The sequence below is a fragment of the Trachemys scripta genome, chromosome 3 (assembly GCF_013100865.1).
Source record: "Trachemys scripta elegans isolate TJP31775 chromosome 3, CAS_Tse_1.0, whole genome shotgun sequence".
Taxonomy (NCBI): Eukaryota; Metazoa; Chordata; order Testudines; family Emydidae; genus Trachemys; species Trachemys scripta.
This window is the reverse complement of record NC_048300.1, coordinates 150032189-150046520: the sequence shown is the minus strand read 5'-3', so window position 1 is coordinate 150046520 and position 14332 is coordinate 150032189. Positions and strand designations below refer to the sequence as shown.

Below are 14332 nucleotides of genomic sequence, written 5' to 3'. Positions count from 1 at the left end.
TTATGCTTTTCCTTGGAAAGCCATGTGTTAAGTGCAGTGTTGAATTGTCCCTCACTTTGAAAAGCTCCCCAACAAAGATCAGTATTTTTTTTTTAATCACTCATAGTCTTCCTGGCAAGATTCAAGACAGAGTCTTCTGTGAAACACAGCATGAATACATTTTGAAATTAGAACTTAATTCTGATACCACTTTCGCTGATGTAATACCACTGATTTCAGTGGAATTATTCCTGAGTTACATTACTGAAAGATCAATCAAGCTATGTTTACACTACCGCAGCATTGATACTCCAGCGATCGATGCACCAGGGGTCCATGTAGTGGGTCTAGTGAAAACCCACTAAATCGACGGCAGAGCACTCTCCGGTACTCCACCAGGAACAAGAGGAGTAAGGTAAGTTGATGCGAGAGTGTCTCCCGTCAACGTGGCCAGTGAAGACACCGGGATAAGTCGACCTAAGCTACGTCGACTCCAGCTACGTCAGGCCAGCGGTTCACCGTCCCAGGCCAATGGGGGCTGCGGAAGCGGCGCAGGCAGAGGGATGTGCTAGCCGCCGCTTCCCGCCACCCCCATTGGCCTGGAGTGGCGAACCGCGGCCAGTGGGAGCCGCGATCGGCCGAACCTGCGGACGCAGCAGGTAAACCAACTGGCCCAGCACGCCAGGGGGCTTACCCTGGCGGGCCGCATGCCAAAGGTTGCCGATCCCTGAGCTATGTTACTCCCATAGCTGGAGTTGCGTAACTTAGGTTGACTTACCGCGCTAGTGTAGACATAGCCTCAGAATATGCCCCTAACTCTCTAATCATGGCTCTTGCTATGGTACAGCATTCAGGAAGGACTAGAATATTACCTTTTGAACATATAACTAGATTAATATTGCCAACCTCAAGAGATCAGACCCCCAAAAATCATGATTTAAAAAAATATATTGTTGGGATTATATTTTTTTATTTGTCTTTTGACATTTTTTAACTCTCCCCAGCTCTTCCGTGTGTTTGTTTTGTGTGTGTGTGTGACCATTAGTGTTGCCCACTCTCCCAAATGAATTACTTACAGAGATTTTTGCACATCTGCCCAGCCCCTGCCCAGCAGTTAATTCTGCTCTGCTGTTAGAAATGATTTTCCTAATAAATTTATTAAGGCTTACTATGACTCAGCTTCCACACAAGTATTCCTTTATTAGTCCAATGGCCAATTGGTGTTGGTGATATACAAAATACCAATACTAGCATATATATACTTATACTCCTAGCAACAATACAGTTATAAGCATTGGCCAAAATATTTACAACAGGATCAGGTGCAGGAGATATCTTCCCATCATGGCATGACTCCAGAGAGAGAAGGAAAAGAACCGACAAAGAAATTCCAAACAAACCTTGCTTTTCATACATTATAATATACCAGTGATTCCATTGCTGTTATTGGACCTTAGCCAAAGCTAGATGAGAGATTGTTGGGGCTGAACCCTGCCCCCTGGCCTAGTTAAGACAAGATTCGTGGCTGGGCCCCTTTCTTTTCAGGGTTTCCTTCTTATCTTATTTTGCTGAATTTTTCCCTAGCTATTGAACTAAGTATTTCTTTTGAAACAAACGAATAATTGTTTACTTCACCTATTATCCAACTAACCATGTTTTTCTTTATTTTTATTACTCCAGCCCAAACCTTAAATAAGATAAGAATGGTATTTCAAGAGTCACTACAAGTTTAACACGAAACAACTCTTCTTTCTCATGAACACATTCCTTTTGGTCACGTGCCTTGGGCCTGTCACTCAGGCTAACATCCAAACCCAGTTTAAAACCATAGTTCACCCAGCTGTAATGTGGGTCTATATTCCTTACCTCTGCTTCTCATGGGGTTCTTCACTCCCCTCTCTGAGGCCAGGGGGCAGCAACAGTGGAGTCAACTCTCCCCCTTCCCAGGCTGGAGGGCAGCTATGGAGGCTCTTCACCCCTCCCCATTTCCCTTCCCAGGCTGGGTGCTGCAGGGAGTAGTGGAGGGGAGCAGATGTGCTGTTCTGTCCCAGTTGCTCACAAGAGAGGGGAGAAGAGGGACTGGACCTGCTCTGAGCTGCTGGGCTCTCTGCTTCCTCCTTCCCTCCTGTGAAAACAACGAACAGAGGAGACTCTTCTGGCTTTTGGCAGGGCTGAACTTTATGAGGGAGCTGGAGCTTCCTTATGTCATCACACAATGGGCTCCAGAAACCTCTGAAATCCTGTCACTCACAGTAAAATGAAGAGAATTGGCAGTACTCCTTGATGCACTGCAACTAATCATTATTCACGATTTTCTGAGTGAAATATAGTTTGAACAAAGCAACAAAAATTAGCAGTATGTTTATAGCTATACAGCATATACCCAGGATGTTGCTGTAAAAATACATATAATATACAAAATGATTAAAGAGTCCAATATCTATCCATAATCACTTGTAAAACTATTGGGACTTGCTTAGTTTGAAAATATTGCTGGGCATAAGTAGTTTTTGATTTTTCTTGTGGTTTGCTCATGTGAGTGAGAGCCAAATAATGAAAGTTATGTACATTTTGTTTCAGGGGGAAGATGGCTTAGTAGGTGTTCCTGGCCTTCCTGGTTCCAAGGTAAAGGCATTTTAGTTTTATTTTATATATTTGCATTTCTGAAGCTTCCTTCTTTTTCCCAGCTGTTCACTATCTATAGAAATTGGTCAGTATTTTAAATTACATGTGGGGTGTAAGATTCATTTCATATGCCAGTGGAACTCTATCACTGGGCCTCTGGCACCAGAAATGATACGAGAAATGCCTGCGCAGGCACAGCCACCTGCATATGTCATTCTGCATTAGGAGCTTGGAATCAGTTGGCTAGGCCTCAAAATTGGGCTATGCCAGCCTAGCTTGGAGATGTGCTTATTCAGAAATTCAAAACTACCCTTTCCTGGTGAAATCCCAGGAAGGAGGAGGATGACAGTGCGGTCACTTGCTGACTTCCCAGTCAAATTTTCTCTTTGGTACAACATTCTCCTATTTATTCCTGCCCTCAGAGAGTTCACATGGTATTGAGTCTCCCTCAGGAAGGCTGGATGCACTTCAGTACCTAGAATCCAGAATGGGTGCCTAATAAATTAATTTATTTTGGGAGTTTGATGGTGACATATCTTCAGAACACTGGCAGGGGTCACTACAAAGCAATACAAGGCATTCCTTACACCCTATGGGCTGATTGTGCTGCCTTGACCACCACCTCAGTGCATTCTGTCCTAAAAGTTTGGATGAAGCTATGTTGCTTGTTGAACTCTCATTATACTGTTTGGCTGGTGTTTCATATTGGCAGTTTGGGTAATATATTGCTAGCTCTGATTAGATCAAATTATCCATAAAATGTAATCTTAAAAGACTTGTTAACAATAATACTCAAGTTTTAAAGAACAAACTTTTCTTCAGTTTTTGGACAGGAAAGTCTAAAATTCATGCACATGATATTGTTCTATGTTTGAGATTTGTATTTCCATGTATTCAACAGTTAAACTTCATTCATTTAGATGTTTTATGTCACTTACATAAAACTTTTATTGTTAACCTCCTTCATAAGTGAGTGATAAATGAAGCATTATTTTATAGGCAGTAGATCTTGGGACAGGCAATAGACCTCAATCTGAACATATACATGCAAGCATAGTGGCAATAAACACTCAAGAAACATATTCTGCTACAGTATATTATTTAAAAAAAAAGAACTTTGCTACAAACATACCTTCATTCTTTTTATATTCATGAGAAAGCATAATCTTTCCAGATATTGGGTCAGGAATGTTCTAGCCTCAGCTGTCTCACACTGCTTGGAAATGTGACAAATATGTTTATTGTACTCGTGAACAGAATACCGTAACAGCACCAAAATGTTCAATTAGCAAGACATAAGATGACCCCAAAAGATGTAATTCATAAAAAGATGCATGTTTATTGTAGCAGGGCTGGTGGTACTTAAGAAGCTGTTGAGGTTGCTTGACGCTTCCCACTTTGAGGGCTTGTCTACACTACCACGTGGGGTCAATGTAAGATACGCTATTCACGTAGCTGAAGTTATGTAGCTGAAGTCGACATACTTAGATCTACTTACTGCGGTGTCTTCACTGCGGTAAGTTGACAGCTGATGCTCTCCCGTCAACTCTGCTTGCGCTTCTCGTTCTGGTGGAGTACTGGAATCGACGGGAGAGCGCTCAGTCGATTTATCGCATCTATACTAGACACGATAAATCAATCCCCGCTGGATCGATTGCTGCTGCCAGTCTGGCAGGTAATGTAGACAATCCCTCTGACTTGGCTTTTTAGTTGCTTATAACTTTGCCAAACTCTAAGCATTTGGGCTGAAATTTTCATCCCCGTCTGCTCAAGCTGAAAGCTTTTGGAAAACTTCATCCAAAATGGTTCAGCAGTTTCCAAGAACAAAGCTAGGGGAAAACATTGTTTTACCCATATTAAAAAATTCTGGTGACCTTTTCTTTAAAAAGTTAAAGCACCCCCATATCTTGTAGCAGAGACTTGAAATTTGGCAAGAGGGGAGCCATGTCTGCCCAAATTTGGCCAAGTTATAAGCTTTAGAAAAATCACTGTGTGCACACTCTCAGTAGATACTACTTCAGTTCTTAGCAGCTAGAAACGTGGACGATTCCATCCTCATTGAGCATGCTCAGGCCTCTTACAGCTCCTGGTATTGATCAGGCTGTGCATGTGTTACCCCCACAGTGTGACTGCATGAGCTCCATCCCCCTTGTGGTTCTTTTGTGTACAAAGCAACTGAGCATGCAGTAGTATATGCCTATGCAATCTTAATTTGGGCCCTTTGTTTGTATACATTATGCTATCCTTAATTTAGAAGTTGAAAGGTGTGTCATGAATGAGGCAGGAGACTGCAGGAACAGAAAGGATAGTCTCATGGTTAGGGCAATATTCAATTGCCTTAGAGCAGGGGTGGGCAAACTTTTTGGGCTGAGGACCACATCTAGGAGGACAAATTGTATGCAGGAACAGGGCAGGGAGTTGGGGTGCGGGAGAGTGTGCAGGGTGTGGGAGGGGGTGTGGTGTGCAGGAAGGGGCTCTGGGCAAGGGATTGGGGCAGAGGAGGGATGCAGGGTGTATGAGAGGGCTCAGGGAAGGGGGTTGGGGTGCAGGAGGTGTTATTTAAACTTTCCACAGATGGTCAGTAGTTGTGTGTTCCTCATTGTTTGAGTGCCTGACTTGAGACCCTGGGATAATTTGCAGATTGGCTGAGCACTCAAGACTGCAACTGAAATTAATGAGAGCTTTGCTTCAAACATATAAAGTACGATATAATGCTAAATACTCTGAAAAATCAGGCCCTAGTTGTCTCACCTTGGGCACCCAAAATTAGTGGAAACTTTTGACCTTACTCTCTCTGTGTCTCAACTGTCCAACTGTAAATTGGGGATAATGCAACCTTCTCATGCCATGGGGGTATTGTGATGATAATTTGTGTGTGAAGCACTATTATGATTTGAAAACTGGGTTTGATAACTGTGCAGCGAATAAGACATAGAGCCACTACTGAATAGTGATGATAAAATAAAATATTGAATCACTGAGTGGGCACTGTATTTCCTGTGCATTGAATGAGACAAGACATTTTATCCTGTGGATAAAAATAGTATGTGATTATGTAATTAAAGGTATATGCTAAATTTAAGGCTAAACTAAGATTTCCTAAGTGCTTGACTTTGCAACCTTAATTCTCTTAATGTAGCTTTTTGTGTGCAATATGCATATATTTAGCAGTATCTTTTACTGATAGATATGGACTAAACCAGTTCAGAAATGGCTTCTTCCAGTCCTGTGGTAGGTGCGCTTCTGTGTAGGCTACCATTCTGGAACATGTGCTTTAGGGGTAAACTAAACTGGTTTGGTTAAACCAGTGCGACTTTGTATGTGGGCTCGTTTGTTTATCTTCCACTTGCAATAAGCCTGACTTAAATGGATATCAGAGTGTGCATATAGAAAATTGCATAGGTTTTACTAAAATGATATAAAATCACTCCTTTAGTTTTTTCCGTTCAACTCTGTGTGTAGACCAGGCTTTAAAAACTAGAAATAGCAAATTATTCCACTAACATAGCACTATTAAAACTCCCATTGAAAGAACAGGGCTACATATTTAAAGGAGTCTGAGTGTGGAAGGAGAGGAGAGAGTCTTTTAGATATCCTGCAAATGTTCATTTGCACGAACATCTCTAAATTTACTGTTGCTAAGAAAAACACATTTGTGGGCAATTAATAATCACAGTGGGGAATAAATGCATGATGAACCCAGAACTGTTATGTGGTTTACTTCCACTTGTCATCTAGTCTTATTGTCTGACCACATATTTCATGATACTCAGAGGTGTCAAGTTTGGAAACAAAGGATTCCGACCTTATGTAAATCCTATTTAAGGGTGGGGAGGAAGGCAAGTAGGACCCCTCTTCTCCATGGCCTGTCTGCCCGAGAAAAAAGACTGTTAAAGCCGCCTGAAGGGAAGGCAAGGAGGGAGTCTAGATTGAGACAGGAGTCCAGTCTCAAAAGGAATATAACTGGAACTCTGAACCACAAAAACTTTGCAACCTGCCTAAAATAACATTTAGGGTGAGAATTTACATTTTGTAGCTTGTTTCTTACGTATATTGAGCTTAGCTTGTGTATTTTGGTTTATTTGGTCAGTAATCTTCTTTGTTCTGTCTATTATCTCTTATATTAATTTAAAATTCACCTCTTGTAGTTAATAAACGTATTTCTTGTTTATAATATAACCCAGTTTAGGTAATTTCTAATGGGGGGGGGAGGAGTTGTGCATATCTCTTTCCACATTGAGGGAGGGGGTGAATTTCATAAAACCTTTGGGTTTGGTGCCCACTCCCTTTAAGGGGTACAGAGTGTTGGGGTGAGCCCTGAAGGCTGAATCTTTCCAGAGTCGATCTCTGTCTCTCTGTTTTGCTGGGTGTGGCCCTGCCTGTGCGCTTGGCTGGAAGAGGCTTGTGAGCCTAACCCAGCAAGGCCAGGTAAAGGGGACCCAGGATGGCAGAATAGGCCAACTCAGTGGCATCCCAGCACATAAGGTGACACCCCAAAGGGCCCAAACCCATCACACCCCAGTTCTAGGCGGTACCCCAGAGGGAACCCGTCACATATCTGGGTAAATTAAAGATGTTAGTTTTGTTAGTTTGCATTTTGACTACATTAGAGACCAGAACTTTTATGTTCAGGTACAGCGCTTGATCTAAGAATTCCATAATTTAAATGGAAGGAAAATGGTAACGGTCTTTTTTGGTGAAGGATACTCAAATCAGAAATCTACTTCCCTTTGGATCCATCTGAGCTTGGGATATAGTAACCTTCAGCATATGCTGCAAAGCTCAAATCATTCTGTACGTTTTTCATAGAGAGGTCTTCTTGGTTGAATAAGCTTTGTATACACAATGATTGAACAGCGCCTTGACACCTGGCAAGTCACACTTATAAATTTAAATAAAATAAATTAAACATTGATTTTAAAACAATGAGAGGGTTGGTATCTTGGACTATAAACAGAGTTAGCTGCCAAACTCGTAGAAAGCCATTCCAGTTTTCCATATAAGTTTCAGATCTTTTGAGGTGCTGAAAAGATATTCAGTATCCAAGTTGTGTAGTCTTGTCAAGCCTTATTTTTAACCTGAAATACAATTAAATGCAATAGAAGTTGTGTAGATTGTTTATGTATATGACATTTGCTTAAAATTTCCTGTCAATCAGTCTTGTGATTTTTTTTTTCATAACAGGGAGAACGTGGCTTTGAGGGTAATAAAGGAGAAGAAGGTGAAAAGGTAAATCACTTCATTTGTGCAGGTTTTTGTGGTTAAATGTTTTCAACCTATGATACTTGAGACAACTTCTGTCCTCACATGGTTCTGAAGTTCTTAGCTCTTTCACAGACAAAGCTCTATTTTCTGCTATGGTAGAATAAGGACTTAACAATATGGTTCATATTAATTAGACATAATAAAATGTTCTCAGTGTTCTCAGCCAGTTGTGTTAGGATGTGTGTATATAGATAAGATTTTATGTTAACCCTACAGTGTCTAGCATGACAAAAATACTTGATAAAGCTTCAAGTTACAGGGTGCTAACATGGTTGTATTCCTTACTTCCATGGTAACTAGCAGCTTTTTATTTACACAGCATGTCCTACTTGGTGAGAATACAAATAATTAGTTTGGAGATACATTTTAATTACCAATCAATTTGCAAATGTGTAAAATTATGTAATAACTATCGGGGGGGAAGCAAAAATCAACATTTACTATATTATCTCCTATATGTGACCTCTATTGATGTAAGCTGACTTTTTAATAGAGATCACTGTATGTAGTTACATAACATTTAGCAGGTGACAAATTTTGCTCTTTTACATCCAACTGATACTGAAATCGTTGGGGGACAACCAATGGCAGAATTGACTTTCCGGAGTCTCACCAGTGTAACTGAGGTAAAAATTTAGTCCACTATATCCAAGACTTAAACCTGCCTGCCTTTTTTGAATTCCCACTGCAGAATCCCGGCTTGCATTTACTTACATATGTGGATTTGATTTACACCTCCCTTGCTCTTCCACTGCAGAATTTCTGTCTCTGTGTGAGAGAAATACTGAACATGTGGTTATACGCTACATTTTTTCCTATTAATATATTTATTATGTCAGTCACTCTTAACCAAAGTATACTATCATATTCAAATTCCAACACCAGAAACCCATAATAGAACACAAGTACAGTAGCCTGTTCCTCAAAGTGTAGCCCCTTGTAAATTCTCCTGTGGACATACTAGAGGTCCAATGGTTAGAGCACTACTCAGGCCACTGAAGATCTGGATGGCAGTCTTGTTCTGTCATGGACATCCTATGTTACCTTGGGCAAGTCACATAGAGTGGGATCCACAAAAGTACTTAAGTACCTGACTCCTGTTTTTAGGCACCTCTGTTAGCCACAAAACTCCTGCTTAGCTGCCATTGAACCCATAGGCGCCTTGCTTAGTGCTTAAGTTTTTGCTGTAAAAGTTCCCTCAGTGCTTATGTTTCTACCTCTGAGCATGTGCACTGCTATCTCACCCTAGACCACAGGCACCTATCTCCTACTTGAGCCCCAGAGCAGTTCATGAACCAGGAGAAAGATGGTTGTCAGAGGCCACCTACCTCCACAGAAAACAGCCAGGGAGGTGAAGGGTGGGAAGCTAGAGGCAGACCTCCCTTATAACCTTTAGCCTCAGGGCCAGGGTACTCACCTGGGGACTCCCGGAACCTGGTGTCTGATGAGGAGAAGGGATTTGAATAGAGCCATCTCTCAAGTGAGTGCTTTACCCATTGCTTGTGGGATATTCTGATGTGGGGCTCCCTCAATGTCTCCTATGTAAGTAGTTCTGCTTTAATTAAATGATTGGATAATTAAATATTATTTGGGTGAGAGAAAAAATTAGCATGACTCTGTAGCCTGGTGGTTAGACCACTCACCTGAGAGGTGGCAGATCCCTGTTCAATCTCTTCTCATCAGGCAGAGAGAGGACTTGAAAACTAGGACTCTCCCACATCTTAGGGGAGTATTGTGACCACAAGGTTTAAGGGACATCTTTCTCCTTTCCCTTCCTCCCCTCCCCCTCACACCCCAGCCATTTTGTGGGGAATGTGCCTATTGGATCTGGCCCTGCACATGATTTAGGCAGGCAAATGCCTGTCTTTCCCTGATTTGTGAATCACAAGCAGAGATAGGTGTCTTCCTGCAGCCCAGACTTCAGGACCTACCTCTTGAAGAGGAGCAGGGCTTAGTACACACCCTAGTTGTTATGATTTCCCATTGGCTAACTTAGGCAGCTCCCTATCATGCTGGCTTTGTGGATGACATTCTAAGGTGCCTATTTCTCTCTGTTCATGGTATAGGGAGTGTAGGTGCCTAACTCAGGATTTGTGGATTGTAGTGGTGTTCCTGTGTTTTTTCTAGGCACATGAAAGTTAGGTGTTGTGATGCTCAATATGGCAAAGGCTAAGTCCCTTTTGTGGGTCTAGGCCTTAGTCTCTCTCTTCCTCATTCCCCATCTGCAAAAGGGGGATAATAGTACTTCCCTAACACACAAGTATGTTTGTGGGAATAAATGCATTAAAGATTGTGTGGTGCTCTGGTACTGTGGTTATGAGGGACATATAAGTACCTAACATTGCCCAATTTAAAATCATGTTGAAGGAAGACAATGGAGGATATAGCTCCTGAACTAAGGAAAGTACAGACTACTTATGATATATGCTCTTTTTAAGGGCTGGGGTGTAACCGGCTACCACACCTCATCAAAAGTACCAGTCAATTTTCCACTGTTAATGCTTTAAAAGAAAATGTGTTCTAGATTAGAAAAATCTAGTCACATTTAAAGTTGTTTGTTTAGGAGCACAGAGAGAGAGAGAGAGAGAGATGTTGTATTATCCAGTATGGTAATAAATAACAGAAGTTACAATAAACATCTGTAATCATTAAAAATTATATGAGATGATTCAGTCTCAGTTTTCTGAAATATGACTTGTTGACGTTAAGATTTTTTTCTAACTCTACAGAGAGTTCTCAGTCCTTTGGTTATGTTTCCCATTCTTCTGCTCTGAAGTGCTTGTTGACTTATAAGTATTTCCCTTGCAGCTGTGCCATGATCTCCTTCAGTCTTATGAATAAACTTTGTTTGGACATAGGGACATGATTCCAGCTGCTGCTGCCACTCTTTGTTCAGCTTCCCTTTATTTTAAGGTGACCATTTAAAAACATGCACTCCCTGGTAGTAACAGTTCTTCGTTGTGCAAACAGAGTCAACAAGTCTAAATTTGCCACTTTAGACATTAATTAATAAGAACAAGTAGTTGTTCAATTTATTCCCTATTTAAATGCTGACAGTATACTTGGCTCTAAACAAAATGCAGAAGGCATGTTTTGCACTTAATGGAAGTTACAGTATACGTAGATGGTAGTTGGAGAATGTTTGACTATGGAGAAGTTTTTCAAAGGAAATAGAGGACCTTTACCTTGAGCAATTTAAAACTAGATTGGGCAAAGCACTGGGAGAGAGAGTGTAGGGAATAATTTATATTGATTGAGGTGGATTAGGTCATTTTTTCCACCTTTAATTTCTATTCTTCTGAGGGCTACTGACATAGTGCTCTTTCTCTGGCTAACAGGGCAAATGGACACTGTTCTCCCAGTATCCTAAGCCTCAGCCCATGACTTGCAATTCACCTGAGATCAATCACTGGTGGGCAGAAGATTCCTGAACCTGTGGGGTGTGGTGTTTTTGTATATCACACAACACTGCTCTGACTGTATTGGATCTGATTTCTAACAGAAGCCAAGTAATCGGAGCAGGTTAAACCATCCTGCATTTATCATATGTCTAGCTACCCAAAAGGTAACATTATGGTTTATGGACCATTAATTTTTAAACAATATGTATTATGTATATGCCATATACCGCACAAATAAAGACACAGTCCTTACCCAAAGGAGCTCACAATCTTAATAAAGGACAGCACACACTGTGAGACCAGAGTGTGATGATAACTTAGAGCTTTCTTGCTCATAAACAAATGGGGGTGAATGGTAATAGCATTATATTAATGTAGATTAGCATTTGTGGGCTGAAAAGAAGAAATGGGATTTCCAGAGGAATTTAAATGAAGAAAGGTAGGTGGTCAGTACATTGGAAAAAAATTGTCATTTCAGGGCCTCCTGATCATATATAAGAAAATATGAAGGTGAGAAAGGCAAAAACAATTTGTAACTAGAATACCCTATTTTATTTATTTTAATTTCTAGAAACTTATCCCTGAACATACGAGTCCTGTTTTGAGAACACTGAATAGTAAATTATTGAACCTCCATCCTGAATTATTATTTGTATTTGTAAATAGTAGTGTTTTCTGTATTCTTCTAAAAATTGAACTTTTCTCCCAAATTTATGATCTGTTGAACTTTGACTTTCATAGCAAACTTATTGACAGACTTTCAGGTCTTGAAAATCTAAAAATATCAAGTGGGCATCAAACACTAAATATCATTTTGTTGTTGTGGATAGAACCGCTTTTTGGGTTTTATCTGCTGTTGTAACATAGTAACATATGATTTGGTTATCTCTTCTTATTTACATGCCAATGAAAAATGTAAAGAGAAGAGGAGTTTCTTTCCTCCCCAGTGCCTGCCCAAACCTTATGTACTGAACTGGTTCAGTCTCTTCAGAGGCTACATCTGGTGATTTGTGGATATAAGGGACACAGTGGCTTTCTAAAACCAAAACTGAGATGTACTATCATTTAATCATTCATTTTCTTTTCAATGCAAATGAATATTAAACACAATAAAGCTATATTAATTTCCCATTATTCCAGTGCTGCTGTTCTGCAGCTTTATAAATGTATTAACACCTGTGACTCATGGCTTATAGTCATGATGATGTGTAAATACCATGGTAATACATGTAATGGCTCACTTGCTAGACAACATTAGGTTGAGGTGTTTTTTTTTTATTAAATACTTGTATGTAGCAAGTAGGTTTGAAATTGCAGTGTTGCTAAATTAAAATAAGTGTAATACTGAAAAATTAATTTTATTACTGCAAAAATCACTGTCACATCAGGATTTGTCACATAAAATGAAATGTCAATTCAGACAATATGGTGTGTATTTCATACCGTTTAAAACAGTACCTGTGACTTTTAACAAATATGACACCACTATTCTTTGTATTAAAAAATGTGTGAGAATTAACTAAATTTTACACTTCTGTTATGCTGACTATGCAAGTCTGTAAAGATGAACATTTAAAACTGACCTAGTCTTCAATCTCTAAATTCATCAGACGTGAACTTGTTGGCCTTGATTCTTTGCTGGTCCAACCTCTGCTTGGGCACAATGAAAGTGGGAGCTGACAGGAAGCACAACACACTCCCCTTATTCTCAGTGGCATGATCCTGCTCAAATTAAAGATATGGGGTGGAAAGGGACAGCTTTAATTTACACCTAGTAGAAGATCCATCACTGATGGATCAAGTATAGCAAAGCCTTTTTCTGTCATGCTCCTTCTCCTCCTATTCCCACCCTCTGCTCCCCTTTACACTGGACAGTGGAGCTGAGAGAGAGCTGGCCCAGTAAGATGCAAAGAAGTACAAATGTCTGCCTACTTTAAATTCACTTTGTGTTGTTTAAATGGTGCAAAGTGAACTTGGCAGGCTGCAGAATCCAACCTGTGGCATCCACATAAGCTGTGCACCTAGGAGGAATGCACTGATCTCATGTACAAGGATACCTTGTATGGAAGTAAGTTGTTCTCCACTATTCTGCACTGTTTGTTCCCTTCTGTGCAAGCACAGTAATCCAAAGAAAGACGTATTTCATGAGACTAGAAGGTCAGAGCTGTCATTTCAATTCCTCTAATACTATTGATATGGGCACCGTTATCAGTACTGGAGATTGTTGTCTTTATGAGCAGTGCAAGTATTATTCTTTAACATACAGTGAACCTGTCAGCACCACAATGAAGCCATAGATCAGCCTGTAAACTCACTTTGTCATGCCATTGAGCCAAATAGTGTGCAAAAGTTACATTATCACTTCAGTTTATTTCTGATAGGATTAGTCTAAAGAAGAGTGAGACAATTTTGTTCTTTCAATATACTTTATTTTAACATCTACTTGATATAATCCTAGTTTAAGGCACAAATGAAAAGAAGTTTGGTCTCATTCTAAATCCACGTCTCATTCACCTTGTAAAACCATCATACAAGAAGGCTTTTAAAAAGTTTCAAAATAGTTTTTTTAATGTTTCAAGGTTCTTGATCTGTAGGATCAAGGGAACAAATTCTAAACTCGTCTGGGGGAAATTTTTCATAAAATCTTTGCAATTTCTGAGTTAAAAACTGGGGAAATATTGTGCTCCTGGACTAGAAATTAATCGTATAATAAAAGATCCTGGACAGATTTTTTTTTTTAAATAATGCACATTAATAGTTCCTATGGTACCTTTTTCACTGACCAAAATCTTAGCTAACCACTCCCGTAGCGCCATCCCTAGATTATCTTCCAAACTATGCTCTCTTTCTCAAGCCATAGTTTTATAATGCCTACTTGGCAGTACACGCTCCTGGCTGGGAAAGGATATGGGGCAATTTGAACTTAATTATACTGTAACTACATTAAACAGTTTATTTTCTAGCTATTTTTGTAGAATAAATTAAGAGGAGTAAAATGCAAATATCTTTCCCCAAATTTGTTTCATTTTTATACTCCATAAGTTTGAAAAAATGTTAACATA

The 14332-nt window shown here is 40.0% G+C and overlaps 1 protein-coding gene across 1 annotated transcript in view; it reads left to right on the top strand.

Moving 5' to 3' along the window:
* Window positions 1-14332, top strand: part of COL19A1 (collagen type XIX alpha 1 chain) — a 311359-nt gene that overhangs the window by 88225 nt on the left and 208802 nt on the right. Inside the window, exons 11-12 of the mRNA XM_034766226.1 lie at window positions 2560-2604; window positions 7789-7833. Coding sequence (XP_034622117.1) covers window positions 2560-2604; window positions 7789-7833 — 90 coding nt within the window. The remainder of the gene's footprint in view (window positions 1-2559; window positions 2605-7788; window positions 7834-14332) is intronic.